General features: G+C 43.0%; 2 protein-coding genes and 1 long non-coding RNA gene across 4 annotated transcripts in view; 1 reads left to right on the top strand and 2 right to left on the bottom strand.

Moving 5' to 3' along the window:
* The first annotated feature begins 20 nt into the window (after positions 1-20).
* On the top strand, positions 21-16,203 carry LOC134747094 (uncharacterized). 2 transcript variants are annotated; one of them, XM_063681660.1, is made up of 17 exons: positions 21-315; positions 488-582; positions 1,417-1,573; positions 3,825-3,950; positions 5,045-5,199; positions 6,323-6,406; positions 6,909-7,031; positions 7,824-7,985; positions 8,634-9,056; positions 9,955-10,035; positions 10,410-10,468; positions 10,844-10,978; positions 11,662-11,735; positions 12,399-12,495; positions 13,136-13,234; positions 14,042-14,199; positions 15,065-16,203. In XM_063681660.1, exons 1-17 carry the CDS (start codon positions 129-131, stop codon positions 16,114-16,116), a joined length of 3,267 nt encoding a protein of 1,088 aa, XP_063537730.1. In that variant the 5' UTR covers positions 21-128; the 3' UTR covers positions 16,117-16,203. The 2 variants fall into 2 exon arrangements, with proteins under 2 accessions (XP_063537730.1, XP_063537731.1); XM_063681661.1 differs by lacking the exon at positions 6,323-6,406 and having other exon boundaries at positions 22-315.
* Positions 16,143-17,196, bottom strand: LOC134747095 (uncharacterized). The gene is made up of 2 exons (XR_010128293.1): positions 17,031-17,196; positions 16,143-16,991 (listed from the first exon to the last, which is right to left on the bottom strand). It is a non-coding gene; the product is annotated as an uncharacterized LOC134747095 (long non-coding RNA).
* Positions 17,197-17,247: 51 nt separating this feature from the next.
* LOC134747133 (ankyrin repeat and LEM domain-containing protein 2 homolog) overlaps positions 17,248-24,790 on the bottom strand; it is a 33,940-nt gene continuing 26,397 nt past the window's right edge. Inside the window, exons 12-14 of the mRNA XM_063681714.1 lie at positions 24,341-24,472; positions 23,479-23,659; positions 17,248-19,833 (exon numbers count right to left, since the gene is read on the bottom strand). Of these exons, the coding sequence (XP_063537784.1) occupies positions 19,741-19,833; positions 23,479-23,659; positions 24,341-24,472 (406 nt within the window). The 3' untranslated portion in view covers positions 17,248-19,740. The remainder of the gene's footprint in view (positions 19,834-23,478; positions 23,660-24,340; positions 24,473-24,790) is intronic.

The following is a 24,790-nucleotide window of genomic DNA, read 5'->3' as shown; positions in this document are numbered from 1 at the left end:
GCGCAAAAGTCTTCTAACGTCAACAACAAAACAAACGTCAGTCAGATGGCAAGTTTTCAAATTCCAGTGAAAATCTCTACATTTTAGACCCCAAATTAGAAAATGAAGCAAAAATAATACAGATAAGAATGGAACCTTACTTAAAAGAAAGCTATCCGATTCCTACGATGCAAAACCAAGATGTGAATAAAACAGAATCCGTTGAAAACTTTCAGAAATTCATTTACGATTTGTTTGATAAAAATGGTATTCTCAACGACTTGAGAGCTTATTTACGCGGGCATATTGTTGATGTGTTAAAAAGTGCACAAACTGGTATGTGAAATGTGAAATGCTTTATACATTAATACGAATAATATATAAATACAATGATGTTGTTTCAAGTGTGAGCCATTGTCACGACCATATTTTCATTTCATTTCATTTACATTTACAGGAGACAGTTTCATTTACACTTACATATTACTTTTTCATTTACACATTACAGGAGACCCTCCATCATGTCAAAAGCAGTTTACGCAGCGTCTGGACTCTACTTTCCAGGCTTTGAACATGCTAGTTGCCGAGTATTTGCTATGTTTGGTGAGTTTGGAAATGAAACTTGTTATTTCATACACTATAAGTACACTTACATACACACACACTATGTATATTTTTAATGCTATTTGAAATAAGAACATGTGATCTGTTACATGCCCCTAACAATTTGTTAGTTAGACCGTTTTCAAAAGTTTAACCTTTAAATCAACATAAATTAGATACAATGGCGTAACTAGGGGGGGCAGAGGCAGAGGGGGCAACTCTAGCTACGTCCCTGATTAGATAAGCACGAAGCAAATTCTACTCAACACTGAGAACTCGGTTTATGACTCTGGATACAGGCATTATCAGTTATTTAAACTGGCTGCCTGCATTACAAATAATAATAATAAACGGATAGAAGAGTTCAAACTTCCTCAGTGCTAAATTGTTGTAAAAATTCTGTTTAGGAAAACAATGCAATAAGGGGTCAAAGGTTAAGGCCAGTATTTTGGGCTTAAGAGTTTAGTATTTAAAGTCTAGTTAGTCGGCCAGTCAAATAGATAGTCTGAATTTCTTCTTTACATGTCATAAACTGCATACTTTATGTACTTGAGTAGTTTAACTTTGTTGTCCTTTTCGTGTAACTCAAGGATGCTAAATATATTTCTGATATTGAATTTCGTCTACTGCAAAACTTATCTGGTGACCTATGTACATATGTATATCTTTGCCTAGTACACATAGTACAAGCTTTGCTTAGTTCGGGACTAGTTTGATCTGTGTAAGATTGTCCCCAAATATTTATTATTTATTTATATTTTGATGTTGACTGTACCCAATTTTTTAGGTTCTGACATTTAGATAGGAACTTAATATAGAATAATAATGTTTCAGGATTTCAACTACAGCCTCTCTGTGTTTGTGTCCGAGATACCGCTGGCCAACATGATGTTTGGTCTCGCCAAATCCCTCATGGGGCTAGGTGCTGATGGAGAAGCTGCCAAACTTAGGTTTGGAGAAAATGATGTGTGGTCCATACTGAACTATTTAGGTTAGTATGATAATGCTTATGCCGGAAGACCAGCGCTGACTTTAGGGTTAGCATTATGCTGAGGCGGGACCACTTCGTGGTAAACTAGGTATATACTTTTTGTTTTAAATATAATTTTTCTTTGTAATACGTTTGTATGAAATGTAGTTCATCATAAGTAAATGAATTCTATTCTATTCTATTCTTATCTATTATGGGGTAGCTCATGCAGAAATATATTTTATGTTAATTGATCATACATTCTGTATCTTTATGTGGCATCTTTTTTATTGGTCTTATTATATTTTGTATCTGCTCTTCACCCGTTGACCACGAACGCTGTAAAAGGTTCGAAACGTCGGGATGTATTATAAATTCAATATACGCGATATAATCCCATTTCATAGTTTTGTTTCTGTTAGGTAGTTAAATCTTATACCTTTAAACGAGCAATTCTTGTATATATGTATATATATTTCGGGGATTTCGGAAACGGCTCTAACGATTTCGATGAAATTTGCTATATGGGGGTTTTCAGGGGCGAAAAATCGATCTAGCTAGGTCTTATCTCTGGGAAAAACGCGCATTTTTGAGTTTTTATATGTTTGCCGTGCAAAGCTTGGATTCCTAGATATTAATTTCTTATTCAAGAACCAGTTCCGTTCAGTTTGGCTCCAGTTCAAAAACATAATATACCTAGTCGGCTCATAAGTTCTGTCACTGGCCTTTAAAATTTAAATTTGGAACTCCTAAAACAAAAACCGTTCTGCATTTGAATTTCGAATCTTTATTAAATATTTGAGTAGTATAATTTTGCAATTTTCTGTTTTCTTCAACATGGAGTGGACGCTTAAAGATAGCCGTACCGCAATAATTGCACTATATCATTGTGGTCACTCGCCGACTAAAATTTTTAAGCTACTTGAAAATTTAAAATTCTCTCTAAGATTTGTGTATCGTACCATAGAAAGATACAGTGAGGTCTCTAGTTTAAATGACAAGAAAAGAAGCGGTCGTCCGCGTACAGCTAGGACTGCAGCGGTTGTACAAGCAATTAGGGCACGCATTGCCAGAAATCCCGCTAGGAAACAAAAAGTTATGGCCCTCCAGATGGGTTTGAGCAAAAACACGGTGAAAAGAGTGCTTAATCAAGACCTGAGACTTCGTGCTTATAAACGAAAAACTGGCCATCTTCTCAATGGTCGGCTTAAAACTTTAAGGCTTAAAAGATCTAAAGCTTTATTGAAGAAGTACGCTAAAAATAAGCACCGTTGTATACTGTTTTCGGACGAGAAAATTTTTGACATAGAAGAAAACTGTAATAAACAAAATGATAGAGTGTACGCTCGCAATAGTAAAGAAGCGTCTAATAGCATTCCCCGTATTCAAAGAGGTCATCACCCTTCATCTGTGATGGTTTGGCTGGGAGTTTCTTATGCGGGCGTCACTAGTATGCATTTTTGTGAGAAAGGAGTAAAAACTAGTGCCAAAGTGTACCAAGACACGGTGTTGACTAATATTGTGAAACTACTATCCCATACGATGTTTCTAAACCAGCATTGGGTTTTCCAGCAGGACTCTGCTCCAGCCCAAAAGGCAAAGTCTACGCAAGCCTGGCTCGCCTCCAATAAAATCGACTTTATACGGCATGAAGATTGGCCCTCCTCTAGCCCAGATCTTAATCCTTTAGACTATAAAATATGGCAGTATTTAGAGGAAAAGGTGTGCTCAAAACCTCATGCAAATCTAGACTCGCTGAAAAAATCTCTTGCTACGGCAGTGGCCAATATCGACATGAAAGTGGTGCGTGAATCCATTGACGACTGGCCACGAAGACTTCAAGCCTGTGTAGATAATTATGGCGGTCATTTTGAATAAATGTTATACATTTAGATTTTCTAGTTTATAAGCTTTCAAACGCTGTACAAATTATACGGAATAAACTTAAACTTTTGATTTTATTTGATACTATGTATATGACAGAACTTATGAGCCGACTAGGTAAAGTTGAATATTGGAGAACATTTTCCAATCTACATACTTTAATGACTTATTCAGGGATATTGATGGTTTTCCATATTTTGGACAATTTTTTTTAAAGCAGAGACGCTTTCCACATAGATTTTCATATGCCCGCCCATAACGCCGGTTGTCAATGTCACTGTGCGATGACAGCAATATAATTATGCGCGTGCAATAGAGATAGTAACAGCCGGGTCAATGTAGAAAAATCGGTGGAGAGCGTCTCTGCTTTAGTACAACTATTTTTTAGGTGTTAAGTGTGACTCCGAGCATGCCAATGCCATTGTAGACATGTATAAGGCACAAGAAAAGTCTCCACTATTGCTATGCATCCTCAAATGTGCACAGCTGTGTGAAATGGAGCAAAATGATGCGGGTAAGAATACAATCATTTTATATTTTTAGGGTTCCGTACCCAAAGGGTAAAAACGGGACCCTATTGGCTATTACTAAGACTCCGCTGTCTGTCTGTCTGTCACCAGGCTGTATCTCATAAACCGTGTTAGCTAGACAGTTGAAATTTTCACACATGACGTATTTCTGTTGCCTCTATAACAACAAATACTAAAAACAGAATAAAATCAATATTTAAGTGCAACCATACAACAAACGTGATTTGCCGTTTTTTGCACTTGGCCGGTTTTTATGAGCGACTCGCACTTGGCTGCAAACGAGCAGACGAATCAACTGATGGTGAGCAATCACCGTCGCCCATGGACACCCGCAACATCAGAGGGGTTGCAAGTGCGTTGCCGGCATTTAACATCCAGAGATCCGCTAGGCGGATTCTCTGTTCGCAGGCGCTTTTCGCTACATACGGGTTTTCCCTTGTTATCGACTATGCTCGTATCGCGTTGCTCGTGCGCGGGCGGCGCCCATAGGCTGTATCGTAATCATCAATCGAACTGTACGTTTTGTACCAATGACAGTTGTATGGTTAGATTAGGTAAATGGCAGGGCTTGTTAACGTTACCAAATTCACATTGTAAGTAACGTTAGGTAACGGTAATATCATAAAAATACCTACATACCGGTGGTAAATTGTAACGTTACTTAATAATTTTACTTTTTATTGCATGGCTTGTTAACGTTACCCAATTCAGGCCAATTCACATTATAATAACGTTACCAAAGTAACACTATTTTAATCGGTAATGCTAGGTTGTCACACCGCGCTACCGATAGACGCGCGCGCGCGCCGCGTGGCGAGGCTCTGGTGAAATGACGTTGTTGCCAGCTAGCCATTTCGTACACTGTCTGTAAGCGTGCGATGCGGAATTTACCGGTACTTTTTTACCGGTAAAGAGTAGTATAAGTAACGGTACATGGTTTAACGTTAATTACAATTTAATGTTAAATCTGTATCCCAGTGGTAACGATACCAACTTTTTAACGGTATTTAAAGCCCTGGTAAATGGGACAGTCAAGTTGTTTAAATTTAGATTTAAACTTAACTTTTATAATTTACAGTATCACAAGGCAGTATCTCCTCAAGCTCAAAAAGTTCCCTAGATAAGTACTCGGTGGGCTCACAATGTAAACACGACACGTTCTGTAAAACCTGTCGCGGCAAATACAGACGGCTAAAGGAGAGATATAGGAAGAAGAAGGCAAGTTATTTGCAGGTATGTATTTTATTAATTATAAGAATACCAATGGGGTTGGCCGGTCGAAGTATTTAGCAGATGGCGCCAGCATAGCTTGCCCTGTCAATCCCTAGAATTGTAATCTTTTTAAATGGAATTTTATTCCCTGGATGCCAGCCCTTTCAGCCAAATTTCATAGAAAAAGGGGCAAGCTATGATGGGGCCATCTATGCAAACCTTTGACAGTTGCCAATCCCATTACCAAACCCTAATACCTCATAACCGCCCAACTTTATAACCGGTTACGGTTACGCCTAAAAAATAACCGATAATCGATTATTTTGGACAAAATATTATAAATTTACAATGTGAGTATAAGTCTTCGTTTTTTAATAAAACACAAAATACAGTAAAAGTTAAAATATGACCTTGTCCGTGATACAATTACATATCATTTAATATCAGACACCTAAGGCCCATAGATACATACCTTACAAACTAACATACATACAATAATAAAAATCTTACAAGCTAAAAAATATTTCGGCGACACGGCGGTTTTCTGTTGTGTCGCATGTTCAGGTACAATATTGTCAATATTCAATCAAAATATTTAATAAATAAGGGAAGTAAATTTGGTATATTTTAGTCATTTAAGGACACGAATGACAAAAATTATAGTCACACAAGCGTCACAGCCAAAAAAGGCAGGATTTTGTAGCCATTAGATCAATTCATATAATTTAACCCTTAAATGCATAATGATGTATATATGCATCGTATATTTGATGGTCCGTGGCTCAATATGCAGCTATCCAAAATCACATTTATTACTTTTATACAGCATGACATATCTATTTCAATTTATTAAAAAGTTATATAAAAAATCATGCATTTAAGGGTTAAGACATAAATAAATAACCGAAAATAACCGTTATTTCGACTTTCCAATAATCGGTTATGAAATTTTGACTGAATAATCGGTTATAACCGATTATTTCGGTTACGGTTTTATACTTTGTTGTAATAATCATAAAGTCCGTTATTGTATAATTGGCCAGCGTGTTTTAAATATCGGCGAAACCTAAAAACTAATGGATTAAGTCAACTGACTGAAGTCACGAACTAGCTTTAAAACATTATGATAAATTTCTGGTTGCAGAAGGCACAAGCAAAGGCCAAAGCACTGAATGTGGAAACTCTCATGAAGAATATCAGTGAATTGGAACGAAGCCTCGTTGACGAGGTCTACAGCATTTTACTATTAGCCCATTTAAAAAAAATATCCACTAAGAGTCAGTTGCACCAATCATATTTTGCGTACCGATCAACGACACGCGGCAGTCAACTATGAAACTTCCCAAACAATTAAATTTAGCTAACGCCGGCCTAACGGTGACAAACAGTTTGGTGCAACCGACCATAAGTCTTTTAAAATCACCCTGTAGTTATTATTATTTCATGTTTACGTTTAAGGGATTTGATTTACTATAGTTAATTAGTTATAGTGCCTAGAGTAATACTTTCCAAAAAGATTGTCATTTCGTAACCGGAGTCAAAAGGCGTATGAATGATTGTTATGATTAAATTTTTATTTAAGTCCTACTTCTTTCAGTCCTTCCAGTTTTTTCGTCTTTGAATGACAGTTAGCTTATTTTATACTTATTTAACTTAATTTTTGTTAAATAAATAAAATTCAGCATTGTGGCAACATCCTTATTGAGTTTTGCTCCTGCTCCTGTTAACAGATGTTCGAACAATTGAAGACTGTATACGAATCGGAAATAGACATGTTCAAGGCGGAACACGAAGGAAAGATCAAAAACTCACTCGCCAGCCATGTAGAGCACTTCCAACGCATGCAAAAAGAGGTATACACACTATCACGTACCTATTGAATATAATGAGAAATATATCGCAACCCAGTAAATTTTAAGTAGTTAGCGATCCTTTCGCAAACGGTTCGCGAATAAACGGGTCCACTTAGAACAAGTCGCCTCACGAAGTGATTTCTGCGAGAATTACCTCGGTTAGTGTAAATGTACCTACCTTATGCGAGGAATTGAGGCACGTCTACACAGATCGACTTCCACGGCAACGGCAATTGCCACGCGAGGCGGCTTGTTCTGTGTGGATTCGCCTAATAGGGAATGTGCATGAAATGTAGGCAGCAGAGCCCTTTGTTTATTGGCGCGAAGTGTAAAATGTCAAGTTTAAGCTTCCAATGTAGCCCACAAGATGGCAGAATCCACAATGCACAAGAAAACGTACGTGAACTATAGAGAGCAGCACTTGCTTTGGCGTGAAATGTCAATGTACAGTTTATGTTTCCGATTCAGGCCACAAGATGCCAGACCCTCCAACGCGCACAGCCCATATAGCACGCTAGCTACGCATTTGGCGGACGAATAGGCTTAGCACGAGTACTCCCCAACACTATCTCGCGCGCTAGTAGTTACCCGTCTTTTTCTAACTGTATTACTTAGATAGTGACAGGTAGTCTATCTCATGCTGAATACTGTCACAGCGCACTCGTGCTAAACCTACTCGACCTGCTTCGCACGGTAATTTCTTTGCGAGGCGACTTGTTCTCTTTGGCTAAATAATGCGCTAAAAATTTGCCTGATCTGTGGTGAGATTTCGAACGTTGATATCTTTGACAGTTGGAAGAATCGTACAAAGCCCGCGAAGAGGCCCTAAAAGCGAACATCGTTGACAAGAAGCGGTTCCTGTGGGGCCTCGCGCAGGCTCTGAGGGCGCAGCACTCGCAGATGACCAAAGCCATGCAGGCTGTCAGGAAACAGACGGCGGAAATCGCTGAACAGGTACGTCAGTTACTTTGGCCTGCAAAATTGGATACCCAAATGAAATGGAATTCATTCATATAGTGGGTATGCAATTATGCAGCTGAGTGTAGTACAAAGATTACTTTCTTTTTATTTCTCAAATACTTAAAAGACTTGGGTACAAAATTGGCCAATCCAACTCTCTGAACAACACCCACAATGTTCACCAGGTATAACGAGTCGCTTGCAGACACCCATAGACCCATAGCAAGTCGCTTAGCGACACCCATAAGCCCATAGCGAGTCGCTTAGCGAAACCCTTACGCATCTATATTTGTCCCCTGAAGTCCCACGGACGCGATTTGGTGTCCGAAAATTGATGAAGTGTTTCTCTACATTTTCATAACATTTCTGGTGGTTTGATAGAAGTCAGGGATCAAAAATATTCTCAAATTATTGAAAAACTTGGGTCATGTACCTTTAGACATATACTAATAATAATTTCTTTAAATTAACGAACAAAAGCGCTCTCATATTTTGCCTTGTTTTTTGTAGCTTTACCCTACCATAACTTCTTTCACTGTTGCCCCAGTGCTCCTCTGATTATACAAGAAAGTTTTGGCTGAAGTCCCCTCTCTAGCTTTTTATAGTATGGTATACTGTGTAATAAAAAATATTTTTAAACAGGAACAAAACCTGAAACTGCAGCGAACAGAAGCGGAAGAATCTCTAAAGAAACGCGCTGAAGAAATGAGACAGCAAATAGCAGAAGAACTGATCATTCTAGAACGACACTTAGACGCCATGAAGAATGAGCGAGAAAGCATCAACAGAGAGAGAACGAACACTGAAACCAAAATAAACAATGAAGTTCAAAACTACTTACAAAACCATTATCATTTATGGAAAGAAGAGCTAAACGTACTGAAGATGTATATGGAAAATGCTACGATTCAGCCTAAGAGTGTAATAGAAAGGAGTACGGTAACTGATGATGTGTTTAAGGGGATGAACAATGAGATAGAGAGAGACAGAGGTACGGTTAGAGAAGGAAGGCCTGACCAGGTTGTTAATGATTTGAAGAAACAGAAGAATGTTAATTTTAATCAGGTGAGTTGATATTTAATTGTATAACTCACAAATTAGTCTATGCAGCATAAAAGAAAAAATTTCATATTAGAACTTTTTTGAGTTATTACTCAAAAAAAACCGTGCGGACAAGTGCGAGTCGGACTCGCCCATCGAGGGTTTCGTACTTTTTAGTATTTGTTGTTGTAGCGGCAACAGAAATACATCATCCTGTGAAAATTTCAACTGTCTAGCTGTCACGGTTCATTGGTAATAGGGTCCCGTTTTTACTCTTTGGGTACGGAACCCTAAAAACGACCTAGGTACTTACTTTACTTTTTGACTAATATTGTGACCTATGACTGTTAGAATAGATATGTTTGGTTTGAATTGAATGTTTGGGATTTGGGATGTCCATTTTTAGTGTTATTAAATGGGGTTAATTACTTAATATTTAGTACATTGTACGATGAGAACACTAACAAACCCATTTATAAATACGCGCGGCAACTTATAGGGCCGAGGGAAGCGAGAACCGATATACGTCGAGGATAAAATGGGTATTAATCCTAGTCATAATATTTTTTATTTACAAATAATAAATAAATAAAGATCAGGTCAACGTGGAGAAGACTGTCATGTTTATACACGGTGGCATAAAAATAAGTGCATTCCCGTTGCCAGGGAGGTTTTGGAGTTATACTGAGCAACTTTTATTATAGGACCAACCCCGAAATCGCGAAAAAAATTTGACTGGTCCATTTTCTATGGGAGGGTAAAATAAAAATAGTTCCACGCCCCGTTGCCTCGCCCGAGGCAATGCGGCCGAGGCTCATCTACACAGACCGATTTGCTTCGCGCGGCAATTTCCTCGAGAGGCCGCTCGTTCTGTCCGGACCCGCCAAATGAAATGTTTTAGATTAGGCTGTGTTGTCGACAGGCCAAGTCGGAAGGCGAATCTCGCGGCAGTTGCAGCACTTCGAGTTCGGAGGACGAAAGACTTCGGCTCAGCGAGAGACAGGTCAGGGGACTTGTAGTGTGTTTTCAAGGGTGTGACGTTTTTCGTGTACTTACACAAAGTCGCTGGCAGCGGATGTGTTAATAATTATTGTACACATTTCCCTTTTTTCAAACAAACTTAATCCTTTTTCTTTTTTCTTTGTTTTCTTTTTTTTATTCCTTATAATTGTATATTGATGACAGCGCCATGTGTCCACATTTTAAGACCTAATGTTGTATTTGAACATCTTAAGCCCTCGTATGCTCCCACGCACGCACGCACGCACGGATCCATGTGTGGAAGTTTAAATCTATTATTTTAAATGTCAAGGTCACTTTATCAATCATCAAATCTCAGGCCGCATACGAGGGGTTAACTTTATCTTATATTTCCAGCCGGCACACGTCAGGCCGGTATCTCCTCAGCGCGCACCCGTTTCACTTCTCGAGCAGAGGTAGGTCTCACAGGTTGTTTTTTGAAGGAGCCAGTAAAAAATTGCGAAATGAAGGCCTACTAAAGACTATGTTTTTTTTGTCAATGAGGATTTTCTAATAAAATTTTGTCAAATTTACTACAGTTTTAACACATTACACAGAAATTTATATGAAATTAAATAGGTTACGTAAAGATTAATCATATTTCATGAACTGCGCCCGTTACATAATCAGAGATTTAAAAAAATGTGGTAGAAACTCTCTGTGGCCCGACCCAGATATCTTTCGATTTACATCTTATATATCTTATCATTTATTCTGCTTACAACCCATGTGAAAAGACCATTTTTAATTCCAATTTAATTTTATCATGATGTTCTATTATTTTAATGTAGCATACGAGAGACAGAGTGTGGCTGGCGAAAAGGTGCCGGTGAAGAACGAACTTTACTCCCTAGTGCGAGAATATTGGTGCCCGGCGACACCATACCGTTCGTCGGCGTCGTCGGTCGCAGGAGCGACAGCCGGAGGTATTAAATAGATTAGTATTAGTTTAGTAGGGATTTTACCAATTACCCAGCCTTGTGTTACTAAACATCCTAGCTTTTTTGCACGTTTATATCACACTAATTTTTATTTTTTACTATTTATACAATTACAATTTACTATTTCCCCTGGCCTTTGTGGCAATGTCCGGTCCGATATCGAATGTCGGCGGAGCCTCGGAGAAAGGAATCTGCTAGAGGGTATACTCACTGGACCTTCTTGTTTTCTTTTATTTATAGATTAAAGTTTTCAATGAATAAATAAATTTACAAGACACTTACATTTTTACTTCTGCGTGGTCGCATCCTTCATCCGATATCGTATCGGACAATGTGAAATTGCTCTAAAGGCTTGGTCAAACACAAGGCGCGACGCAGCGCCGCGTCCGTGCCGCGTGATGCCTGTTCAAACAGGTAACACGCCCTCATCGCGCGCGCGAACGCGGCGCGATGCGGGCGTGACTCGCGCCCGATACAGCAGCATGCGCGCGCGGAGGGTTTCTCATTCACGTCCGACTGATGTGACCCAGCGTGGCGCGACAGAAGCGGGGCGCGATGCCGGCGGGACGCAGTCTGTTTGACGTCGCTAACCTGATAGCATGGGCGGCGGTCGCGCCTTGTGTTTGGCCGAGCCTTTAATCGTTGTAATGAATGTGTTGCAATTGCAGGCACCTGCTGAACCGCTGGCGCGCTCTGCGGCGCCGCGTGTCGCCGGCGCACCCCGGGCCCTCCGACATACCCGGTGAGTATACTATCAAAGAGGATATAATAAGATAGAGCGGTACTGTCATAGTAAATTTTGTAACCCCAGTAAATTCACTGGCATCTATCGACACACCTTAAAACTAAAAATGAAGATTTATAAAAGTACGATAAAATGTATTTAAATATGGATATTTTTTTTTTTTTGCATTAATTATTTTTATGTTTTTGACCCATGTTCTTTCACTGATATGCGTTAAAATTGTTAAATAACAAACGAAACCGTCAACGCCATCTACGACAGTAGGTCAAAGCTAGTAGCGCCCTCTGATCGAGAATCAAATTTTCTTGATTTTCGAGGCACGTTTTTTCCTTAGACTGTATCCATCTATTACGGAGTTATATCTATCTTTGATATTATGAATGATCTCAGATGATTTTTACGCCTAAGACCCTAATCTGTTAAACAAAAGCCATTCTTTTTTTTGCCAGTGTCAAATTGTACTGGTAACCATGGTAACTCCAGGTTTAACCGGTTAACCTCGGGTTAGTAAATGGTGCAAGGCTAGACCAGCCTTTCCAATTATCTTTTCCTTGTTACAAGGAAAATTGAGCTAAAACTCTAAATTAATAGTGCCATAGATATGTACCGATAATTCGCGAACGCTCTCAGTTCCCGATTAACGTATGTTTTCATTTTCAGCGAAAAGCGTCGGGATCCGAGTGCACAGTCCGTCTTCGGAACCCATTCGTAACACGGGAGAGATTCACCAGGATATTACATCGACGCCGACTAATAGGTAAAGTAAATATAAACCAGTTTTAAACTAAACTACGAGGGTTCCGTTTTTCCCATTTTGCTACCATATAAATAATAATATTAATATAAGAACATTAGGGTATAACTTAAAAATAAAAAATATGTGGGCCCCTTTCGGGTATAAGCCTCCCCCAAGGAATTCCACTTCTCTCTATCATGGGCTGTCTCTAGCCATTTTGGACCCGCCGTTGCTACCATATACCATATTAGAAAAAAACAGGACAAGTGAGAGTAGAGTCGGACTCGCCCACCGAAGGTTCCGTAGTTTTTAGTATTTGTTGTTATAGCGGCAACAGAAATACATCATCTGTGAAAATTTCAACAGTCTAGCTATCACGGTTCATGAGATACAGCCTGGAGACAGACAGACAGACGGACAGGGAAATCTTACCCTTTGGGTACGGAACCCTAAAAATGATCTAACCTAACCTATCTGACATTTAAATTTGGCAAACGATGCACCAAACACCCTGTTTTCACGTTGCGCTTTTCACGTAACGTTTTAAACACTTGGTGGCCCCTATTTTCTTTTGAGCAGTATATTTATATTATGTTTTCTTTTGTAGTAAGTAGTAGTTTTTATTATTACTAAACATTCCTTGAAAACCCTTCTGTTTCAGAGATATACGAGCTACAGTTGATACGGCAACGGAATCGCCGAAAACAGGGGAAAGAAGCCCCAGGTCCGTCCTGAAGGAAGCAAAAGAGAAATTGAAAACGTTAGTCATTTCATAACAGTGTAATATATCTGACGGAGTTTTTGTTCACGTATAATTATAGTGGTAAGAGAGTGCGAAATGCGACTTTCAAATCGGAGGTCGCGGGTTCAAACCCCGGCTCGTAATGAGTTTTTCGGAACTTATGTACGAAATATAATTTGATATTTACTAGTCGCTTTTCGGTGAAGGAAAACATCGTGAGGAAACCGGACTATTCTCAATGAGGTCTAGTTTACTCTCTGGGTTGGAAGGTCAGATGGCAGTCGCTTTCGTAAAAATTAGTGCCTACGCAAATTCTTGGGATTAGTAGTTCAAGCGGACCCCAGGCTCCCATGAGCCGTGGCAAAATGCCGGGATAACGCGAGGAAGACGATGATGATAGAAAAGAGGGAATTCACCCCAACAACAAGTAGAGAGAATAGATGTCACACGTGTCACAGCATAACTTCGAAGTAAACTACTAATATAAGTCAGTATATCAAGTAGGAATTGCCCATATGGAAATTCGTTTTCGAGTCTTATCTAGATGGAGTCCTATTTCGCCCTAATTACCGAGAAAATTCTTAATAATGTTGGTGGTTTTAGTAACGCTCTTTGCACATATTAATATTATTGAACTGATCAAATAATGTATTTCAATACCGTACTTACATAGATAATAGGTTAATTCATAAGAATTGGTGCGAGATTGTAGTAACTGTCAAAATTGACATATAAAATCCGCACCAGCTTTCGTGTATCTACCTATACTAGTGCTCGCTTTGTAAAAACAAATAAATCGCTTTAAATCTAATTATTTTTACTTAGCGTGACCCGAGCGTCGGCCTCGCGCGAGAAGAGTCCGAGCGCCGTGCTGCGCGAGGCCAAGCGCCGGCTCCGCAAGCTGGAGATCGAGGCCGAGGCGGTCGAGCGCTCCTACATGGACTTCCGCCGCCGCCGGGACCGAGGCCCAGAACGAGATGATCGTATGTTTACATTAAATTGTAGCTAAGTGGATACTCCTTTACTTGCACCGCTAACTTGAACGCCACCACCAAAAGTTGCAGTGAGCAGTCGTGCCCACAGCACTAAGAACGCTTGGCTGTTATGGCGCAAACACACTACGGGGCTAGCCGGGATGACAATCGTACATCAACAAACGAAACTATGGATGGTATAGAAAGGATCGCAATCTCTTATGGCAGAATTGTTGTAAAAGTGACCGCATTAAGCTTTAAATAATAGTTCCTAATCTCTCCGGTGGCGCTAGTTAGGCTCTGGGACATAAGTATAACATGAACCATATAAGGCAACAAATAACCCGACCAAATTACGTAGGTTGTTTTTGGTAGTATTTCCGTGTATGGTGGCGCCGCATAATTACTGTTTTTTGATGGACACTTTTCATACATAGAGATTTGGCTCCTTTATATAGTTTCCATGCAACAAACGAAACGAAAAAATGTGTCGAGATGACAGATGCTACGAAAAGTCACGTGACTATTTCCATACAAGTTTCGATTAGCGTTTTCTATCAACGATTGTTATCTTGGCAAGATGGAAAGGCCCCGGCTAGGTCTTTCTACGGGTTGATCGCTGAATGCAAAATATGAGGTTGCCTGGCAACCGACATTGTTTACATGCGGCGAACGTTCCGATTTAATTGTGACGTTGCGTTTATAATGTATCAATTGAGGAGTGTCTTTTCAAAAAGGGTTTATATCTCTATGAAAACCTTATAAAAATAAGCCTTGTGTCTTTTCACAAGGCTTATTTTTGTATTATTTCCAATTTTTTACGTATAAGTATTTGTTTACAATCCCATTGTAATGCTACTCAATTTTGTTCCAGTAACGCCTTGCATACCAATCACGGCAAGCAAATTGTCAACGCATCACAAGGAAGAGGCACCCGAACCCTCCAGATCACAACTGCATACGACAGATTCCGTGCATTTAGACTTAGAGAAATACCTCAAAAAGTACCAAATCAATCTCAACTTAGGACAGGACCACTTTAAAAACAGAAATACCGCCGCTAAACTAAAGAATCCAGTGCCGGAAGCTTATTCAGAAATAAATAGGAAATTTGAACCCATACCTAAACAAGACTACTTAGATAAACCTATTTTAGAATTTAGAAAATTATACTACACTAACCCAGAACGGGTACATCACAATCATATATCTCTGAACAGTGAAGAGCCCTTATGTAGAAGCAGAGAGAGTAATGCAGAGGCTCGAAAAGAAAAATGCTCGGATATAAGAAAAGAGAAAGACACAAGAAAGGAATTAGAGATACTTAAGCAAAGTACGACCAGAAGCTTCGATTTGCAAGATCTACCAACGAAAGATACGGTTGAAATGTCGAAAGAGGAAAACATAGCCGATAATCTTTTGTTAGTAGAAGTAGAAAATGTTAGTGAGGTAAAAGAGTTAAATGTCGAAGATCAAACAGACATGGTAGTAGTTATAGAAAGCTCGGTAGATTCGAAGGAAGCAGTGGTGTCACAGCAAGATGACAGCGCAGAGAACATATCGACCAGAATGACCATAGTCATCAGTCCAATGCATATCGAGGAAAATAGTGTTACTATAGAAAGAATAGGGACAACCATAGAGCGGGTTAGAACTCCATCAGTGCGAGAAGAAACTATTATTACAACAAAAGAATATTACGCAGCGAGTGGAGAAAATTATTCGCCAGAGAATATACAAATAGAATTACGCCATGAACCAGACTCTGAACTACAAATCCCAGCGCCTAATTCAGTTTTCGAAACTGTAGAAGTTGTGGAGGATTATCCTGATGACTTTTCGGACGACGTGGACAACTACAAGTCTGATGATAACTCCCCTATCTCCCTCCCGAAAACATCCGAAGATGATATTTTTTGGGATTAGTCTTATCTATAAATAAAATAAGGCTCAACCATAGTCATAATTTATTTTTCTAATGTTTATGTGAAACATATAATATAAAACATACATTATTTTACATCTTTTTTTTTATATATAAAAGTACAAACATTCGTAAACATATTTGTCAGTGAACATTCCACTCGCATTTTGGCATCTAAACAGGACAGCACGAATTAATCAAAACTATAAATGCTAACGCAGTGAATAATTTTATTGTCTTATTCGGAAACCGACGAAATGCAATCTAGAAACATAAAATAAAACCTAAAAATATCTTCAATATCGCCTAATCGTGAGATTTTTTAAATAACATGTATGTTTTCAATATTTATTTTGACATATCAATATTGCATTAAGCTACTTTTTTACTGCAATGTTTTACAATACACAGAAGATTTAATTTCCACAATAACAAAATAACTATAATATTATGCTGCTATTTACTGCAAATGCTCAATGTCATCGGGCAAAGATTCATCTAACCTGTCGTCTACCAAGCTGGCAAAAAAAGCACCCCTATCTACCCAGGCCGGAGATTACCGGCCAATTGTTTGTTGCCCTTGTCTCCCGCTTCCTACCCGCGTGGGCCACCACCCCAGATTTGATACAAGGGTTTTTTGAAGTAAATTTCCTTAGGCGCGACTAGAGGGATTTTTTTCTGACGGAAGTAACGCTCATCGAAAAAGTTTTACTTCAATCGCGCATAAAGATTACACGCACACTTTTTTTCCATCCGAGCAAATTCAGTCGAAAAGCACCTTTATTTTGATTTTAATAAAACTGCTTTTCGACTGGGGTAAAAATGGCCGGAGATCTCAGTACGTAACAAATACCGGCACAAAATACTGGACGGAAATCTCCGGCCGGGGTAAATAGAGGTGCTTATTTCTCAAAACCTTGAAAAGTGTATGGCTTTTTTTTGGCCGGAGATATCCGTGCTGGGTAGACGACATATATAATCTTTCTTATAAGGATCAAAATAAACATCAAAAATCTTTGCCCTACCCAACTACAGAGCTTATTACACTATCCTAATTTAGTGACTCAAGAGGGACGCCGCTATACGTGAGACGCGATAAGACATAAATCCTATCGTTTCTCACGTATAGCGGCGTCCCTCTTGTTAGTCACTAAATTAGGATAGTGTAATAAGCTCCTGCAACCTAAGTGACTTCAACAAACGACATAGAACACAGTGTGCAATCTTAATAACTAAGTGACGTCATAACTCTGCATTAAATTAATTATAGCTAATTTTGACCACTAAAATTGAACACACATTGGATCACACTTTGTTGTATGTTGAACGATTATGTTCAAAATATTTGAAAGTTATTCATTATTTCACATGTGCATTCATTATGGACATTCTAATTTTAGCCGTGCATTTTAAATCCATTGAATGAATTTTCTATGGCTAGTGGTGTCAATATTTTATATCTCGCACCGATTTCAGCGGCGGTAGCACGGTCGCATTTTTATCACTTGTCACCATGCCTGTTACTTTCTAACAAGCATACGAAAGTGACGGACATAGTGACAGGCGATAAAAATGAAACCATGCTGCGCCCGCTGATAACACATTTATCACGAACTTGTATATTATTATTATGTTAGAGACACTTATGGGAGCTCTAAGCATTTCAACATTTAGGACAGTCTTTACAAAATATTTTAAGACGTGTCATGAACATTCATTAAGTTCAATCACTCCCTTAAACATCTATTTATTTAGTAACGTTGCAACACGAATGAATACAATCTGCAAAAGTAACTATATATTCAAACAACTTTGTATGTCCATTGAATTGATAATCCTAATAAAGTTCGGGAGGAAAATTGTGATTTCGTTGTTTAGTGAAACAAGTACGATCAGATCAATATACAGGGTGGGTTAAAAATAAGTGCATTCCCGTTGCCAGAGAGGTTTTGGGATTATACTGAGCAACATACTATGGGACCAACCACGAAATCGCGAAAAATAAATTTGCCCTCCCATAGAAAATGGACCAGCCAAAATGTATGAAACACCCAAATTTATTTTTGTGATTTCGGGGTTGGTCCTATAGTAAAAGTTGCTCAGAATAATCCCAAAACCTCCCTGGCAACGGGAATGCACTTATCTTCGTATCAGATATATCGGATAGGCTAAGGTGCACAAAAATCGGAACATGCAATCTAACGCCCTTGCAATGGAGGCGTGTTCAGATATTTGTGAGCACTTTGGCCGCTCCGATATATCTGATAGCGACTGTACACTATATAAACCTTGTTTTTACCTCAGATAGTAAAATACAGTTCAATTATCCAACTTATCTGTCATTATAGTACAAAAGTGGGATTATTTGATAGTAAATCGGCTAATCTAACTGTCATTTATCATTTTACTATTTGAAATATAAAAACACAGCTTACGATAAAAAGTAATCTACATACAATTACGATATAACATTGTCATTTTCACATTTTCAGTACGTAAAATTATAAGAAATAAAATTATGTTTACCCTTTCCAAACAATCAACTGACTTTAGGGCATTTATATTTTTTTATGAATAATATAACTGCATTTCTTCGTGACTATATTTTGTCTTAGTATTAGGCCACGTAAAATTTAAATAAAAAAAATGGAGGGAGAGGCAATAGGCGTACAGTTGTAGTGCATAATTGTTTTCCATCGTATTTTCGTACGGAAACATACGAACGTGTCTTCACGTCAGTTTCGGCACAAAAAGTACCGAGGTTGGCTGATGTAGCATGACAAATATGAACGTTTCCGAGAAAATACGATGGAAAACAATTATGCACTACATCTAGATAGCACAGTTTGTCAGGAGTAAATAATTTACAAATGTAAGCAATTTTTGCAGTCCTAACAATACTTTAAGCACCATTAATAATTATTAGTCTGCAAACAATTAAGCTGTTTTTTTACTGGAGCTAAACTGAACTATTTTTACGTGTAAGTGGGAAATGTGCATTATGAAAGGTCAAATAAAAAGTAGCCTTAAAAGCCAATAGTCATCTAAATTCCAAATTATTAAAAATTATAGGTAATCAATCAAATTATAAAATAAAAATATTTTGAAAATCATCTGAATCAAAATTAACAATTCTTGGCAATTTTAATAAAAATTACGGTAACCGAAACAGTAGCATCACTGTGTTCAGAATTTTGTTTTCCAAAATATTATTTATAGCAGTACCTTTTTTTGCAGGGCAAAAATAGTTGTAGCAAAGAGAATTTAGAATGGAGGCGTATCGTCAAAGTAAATTTTTCGATCATTTCGATTTCGTCATCTTTTCGAGCGATGGCGTCATACCTTTGGCCTATACTCGTGGAGATAGCGACAACTTTTGATATTTAACAAAGTAGTATCAAGTTTGCGTCTTCGTACTAATCCCTCAACTTCCATCGTCGCGAATCGCCTCGGCAGAAAAGTTACTTTAGCCTCCCATCGTTGCGATACCACACACGATTTCATACTAAATTTATACCTATCGAGGCTACGGGACGTTTCGAATTGTCGAGTCGAGTTGATCAAACGTTATTAACAGTAGAAGCGGTACAGTCGTGATGTTAGCTGGGGGGTGGTGGTGGTGGTGGTCAGAAGCCGAAGCTGACGTTGTGGCCGAGGTTCTTGGTGGCCAGCGCAGAACGTGGCGAGTTGGGGCCCGTCACTCGAAGCCAGGTTGATACCTGGAAAAATATAAATAAATTAATAATGTTTAATAGGTATAAATAACATATTATTTACTACAAATTATTTAGGGAGGTAGCACACGGCGACTTTTTTTGCCGCTATTGAGTAGCGACGCAGACGCGAAACAGTATTAGACAGCGAGCCAGGCGCAAATTTCGTCAGTCATCGCCTCCCGGGCGAAAACTCGTATTGCGGTTAACGGCTATGTATGATAAACCCTCGTGAACGTCAGCTGCCGCTCCGTTGGTGGGTTGAGGAATGGCAGCAAATAAATAAATAAATAATTTTTTTTATAGACTATAGTCTATAAAAAAAATTTAGTCATCACCTCCCGCTTGATATTTTACACTAACCTGTAGCGGCACGGAGCGGTCGTGATACGCTTCTTGTGTGAGCTGCAGGCGGTGGTTGGGCGTGGAGCAGCGCTCGCGCGGTCGCGGCGTGTGCGCTATGGGGGTGGCCGCGTGCCGCAGTGGGCTGCAGTACTAACCTGTAGCGGCACGGAGCGGTCGTGATACGCTTCTTGTGTGAGCTGCAGGCGGTGGTTGGGCGTGGAGCAGCGCTCGCGCGGTCGCGGCGTGTGCGCTATGGGGGTGGCCGCGTGCCGCAGTGGGCTGCAGTACTAACCTGTAGCGGCACGGAGCGGTCGTGATACGCTTCTTGTGTGAGCTGCAGGCGGTGGTTGGGCGTGGAGCAGCGCTCGCGCGGTCGCGGCGTGTGCGCTATGGGGGTGGCCGCGTGCCGCAGTGGGCTGCAGTACTAACCTGTAGCGGCACGGAGCGGTCGTGATACGCTTCTTGTGTGAGCTGCAGGCGGTGGTTGGGCGTGGAGCAGCGCTCGCGCGGTCGCGGCGTGTGCGCTATGGGGGTGGCCGCGTGCCGCAGTGGGCTGCAGTACTAACCTGTAGCGGCACGGAGCGGTCGTGATACGCTTCTTGTGTGAGCTGCAGGCGGTGGTTGGGCGTGGAGCAGCGCTCGCGCGGTCGCGGCGTGTGCGCTATGGGGGTGGCCGCGTGCCGCAGTGGGCTGCAGTACTAACCTGTAGCGGCACGGAGCGGTCGTGATACGCTTCTTGTGTGAGCTGCAGGCGGTGGTTGGGCGTGGAGCAGCGCTCGCGCGGTCGCGGCGTGTGCGCTATGGGGGTGGCCGCGTGCCGCAGTGGGCTGCAGTACTAACCTGTAGCGGCACGGAGCGGTCGTGATACGCTTCTTGTGTGAGCTGCAGGCGGTGGTTGGGCGTGGAGCAGCGCTCGCGCGGTCGCGGCGTGTGCGCTATGGGGGTGGCCGCGTGCCGCAGTGGGCTGCAGTACTAACCTGTAGCGGCACGGAGCGGTCGTGATACGCTTCTTGTGTGAGCTGCAGGCGGTGGTTGGGCGTGGAGCAGCGCTCGCGCGGTCGCGGCGTGTGCGCTATGGGGGTGGCCGCGTGCCGCAGTGGGCTGCAGTACTAACCTGTAGCGGCACGGAGCGGTCGTGATACGCTTCTTGTGTGAGCTGCAGGCGGTGGTTGGGCGTGGAGCAGCGCTCGCGCGGTCGCGGCGTGTGCGCTATGGGGGTGGCCGCGTGCCGCAGTGGGCTGCAGTACTAACCTGTAGCGGCACGGAGCGGTCGTGATACGCTTCTTGTGTGAGCTGCAGGCGGTGGTTGGGCGTGGAGCAGCGCTCGCGCGGTCGCGGCGTGTGCGCTATGGGGGTGGCCGCGTGCCGCAGTGGGCTGCAGTACTAACCTGTAGCGGCACGGAGCGGTCGTGATACGCTTCTTGTGTGAGCTGCAGGCGGTGGTTGGGCGTGGAGCAGCGCTCGCGCGGTCGCGGCGTGTGCGCTATGGGGGTGGCCGCGTGCCGCAGTGGGCTGCAGTACTAACCTGTAGCGGCACGGAGCGGTCGTGATACGCTTCTTGTGTGAGCTGCAGGCGGTGGTTGGGCGTGGAGCAGCGCTCGCGCGGTCGCGGCGTGTGCGCTATGGGGGTGGCCGCGTGCCGCAGTGGGCTGCAGTACTAACCTGTAGCGGCACGGAGCGGTCGTGATACGCTTCTTGTGTGAGCTGCAGGCGGTGGTTGGGCGTGGAGCAGCGCTCGCGCGGTCGCGGCGTGTGCGCTATGGGGGTGGCCGCGTGCCGCAGTGGGCTGCAGTACTAACCTGTAGCGGCACGGAGCGGTCGTGATACGCTTCTTGTGTGAGCTGCAGGCGGTGGTTGGGCGTGGAGCAGCGCTCGCGCGGTCGCGGCGTGTGCGCTATGGGGGTGGCCGCGTGCCGCAGTGGGCTGCAGTACTAACCTGTAGCGGCACGGAGCGGTCGTGATACGCTTCTTGTGTGAGCTGCAGGCGGTGGTTGGGCGTGGAGCAGCGCTCGCGCGGTCGCGGCGTGTGCGCTATGGGGGTGGCCGCGTGCCGCAGTGGGCTGCAGTACTAACCTGTAGCGGCACGGAGCGGTCGTGATACGCTTCTTGTGTGAGCTGCAGGCGGTGGTTGGGCGTGGAGCAGCGCTCGCGCGGTCGCGGCGTGTGCGCTATGGGGGTGGCCGCGTGCCGCAGTGGGCTGCAGTACTAACCTGTAGCGGCACGGAGCGGTCGTGATACGCTTCTTGTGTGAGCTGCAGGCGGTGGTTGGGCGTGGAGCAGCGCTCGCGCGGTCGCGGCGTGTGCGCTATGGGGGTGGCCGCGTGCCGCAGTGGGCTGCAGTACTAACCTGTAGCGGCACGGAGCGGTCGTGATACGCTTCTTGTGTGAGCTGCAGGCGGTGGTTGGGCGTGGAGCAGCGCTCGCGCGGTCGCGGCGTGTGCGCTATGGGGGTGGCCGCGTGCCGCAGTGGGCTGCAGTACTAACCTGTAGCGGCACGGAGCGGTCGTGATACGCTTCTTGTGTGAGCTGCAGGCGGTGGTTGGGCGTGGAGCAGCGCTCGCGCGGTCGCGGCGTGTGCGCTATGGGGGTGGCCGCGTGCCGCAGTGGGCTGCAGTACTAACCTGTAGCGGCACGGAGCGGTCGTGATACGCTTCTTGTGTGAGCTGCAGGCGGTGGTTGGGCGTGGAGCAGCGCTCGCGCGGTCGCGGCGTGTGCGCTATGGGGGTGGCCGCGTGCCGCAGTGGGCTGCAGTACTAACCTGTAGCGGCACGGAGCGGTCGTGATACGCTTCTTGTGTGAGCTGCAGGCGGTGGTTGGGCGTGGAGCAGCGCTCGCGCGGTCGCGGCGTGTGCGCTATGGGGGTGGCCGCGTGCCGCAGTGGGCTGCAGTACTAACCTGTAGCGGCACGGAGCGGTCGTGATACGCTTCTTGTGTGAGCTGCAGGCGGTGGTTGGGCGTGGAGCAGCGCTCGCGCGGTCGCGGCGTGTGCGCTATGGGGGTGGCCGCGTGCCGCAGTGGGCTGCAGTACTAACCTGTAGCGGCACGGAGCGGTCGTGATACGCTTCTTGTGTGAGCTGCAGGCGGTGGTTGGGCGTGGAGCAGCGCTCGCGCGGTCGCGGCGTGTGCGCTATGGGGGTGGCCGCGTGCCGCAGTGGGCTGCAGTACTAACCTGTAGCGGCACGGAGCGGTCGTGATACGCTTCTTGTGTGAGCTGCAGGCGGTGGTTGGGCGTGGAGCAGCGCTCGCGCGGTCGCGGCGTGTGCGCTATGGGGGTGGCCGCGTGCCGCAGTGGGCTGCAGTACTAACCTGTAGCGGCACGGAGCGGTCGTGATACGCTTCTTGTGTGAGCTGCAGGCGGTGGTTGGGCGTGGAGCAGCGCTCGCGCGGTCGCGGCGTGTGCGCTATGGGGGTGGCCGCGTGCCGCAGTGGGCTGCAGTAGCTAAAGGACGCCGATGCCACGCTGTCGTTTAGCTCGTGGGCCGCCCATCTGGTAACAAAGTCATCCGGTTAGACCAGTGTTGTTAGAACTCACTTTTTGACAGCTTTTGTTAGAAAGGGACTTCCACTTGTATTACAAGCTACAAGCTTTTGATAAACAGGGCCCAAATCGTCAGGTGACAACCAAAACTCACTTATTACTACTACAAGTCCAGAGCCATAGTGAACCTCACTATTATGATCTGATCGCTAGTCGAAATATTGTGATCTGTTTGTACTAATTTAACCCTTTATAGGCCACACTTTGATATTATTTTAGGGTTCCGTACTCAAAGGGTAAAAATGGGACCCGTTGGAAAGTAGAGCGCGACGGTACCGTCAACCAGGGTGAATAGGGATGGCTGGGGTGAATAGGGACAAAACTTAATATACCCACACACATTGTATCATTCGATTGAAAGCAATATTAGATTTTGTATGATACAATTTGTGGAATAGTTATTAAGCAATTGTCAGGTAAATCACATTTTAAGTTTTGTTCCTATTCACCCCCACCCAACCATCCCTATTCACCCCGGTTGACGATATATCTCCAACGATACACGTTGGGCTATGATTCGGGACTACACGGGGCTAGTGCGTCCAACACTAGTCGGTGGATCTTGCTCCGCTATTCTGTCATGTCAAAATAAGGGTTCCTAGTGGGAAAGAAACCCTTAAAGGTACTAACTTGTCTCTCTCCGTAGGCGAGTAGAGGGCGACAGTATGTCTCCAGCGATACACATTGGGGTACGACTCGGGGCTGATGCTACATGGGGTTAGTGCGTCGAATACTAGTCTGTCCATCTTACTCGGTTCCTCTCTGTAATATTAATTTTAAGTAAGTAAATTGCGAGGATGCTTGTTAACAAGATGTCACAATGCGGTAACTGTGGTAACTGAAGGTGGTATGAATATTCATGAATATCTTACAAGATTTAAGGATTTACAGGATCTTACAGGAGGTTAGGGTGAATACAAGCAGCATCCGTATAAATTGGGGTTAAAATATATGAATCGGGTAATTGTATGAACCGGGGTAAAATTGAACAGTATAAATCAAAGTGAAAATGGATCTGTCTACCAGTATAATTGAAGTGCAAGTCGAAGTCACTAGCCGAACTAATCGGGGTGAAAATGA

The sequence above is a fragment of the Cydia strobilella genome, chromosome 14 (assembly GCF_947568885.1).
Source record: "Cydia strobilella chromosome 14, ilCydStro3.1, whole genome shotgun sequence".
NCBI classification, from domain to species: Eukaryota; Metazoa; Arthropoda; class Insecta; order Lepidoptera; family Tortricidae; genus Cydia; species Cydia strobilella.
Note: the sequence above shows the minus strand (reverse complement) of the source record. Positions and strands in the feature narration are given on the sequence as shown.

Coding starts and splice junctions, on each gene's coding strand:
- LOC134747094 (XM_063681660.1), top strand. CDS start 129: ATGGAACCTTACTTAAAAGAAAGCTATCCGATTCCTACGATGCAAAAC. Junction 7,986..8,633: donor CGGCGGAAATCGCTGAACAG/GTACGTCAGTTA, acceptor ATTTTTAAACAG/GAACAAAACCTGAAACTGCA. Junction 10,979..11,661: donor CGCAGGAGCGACAGCCGGAG/GTATTAAATAGA, acceptor TTGCAATTGCAG/GCACCTGCTGAACCGCTGGC.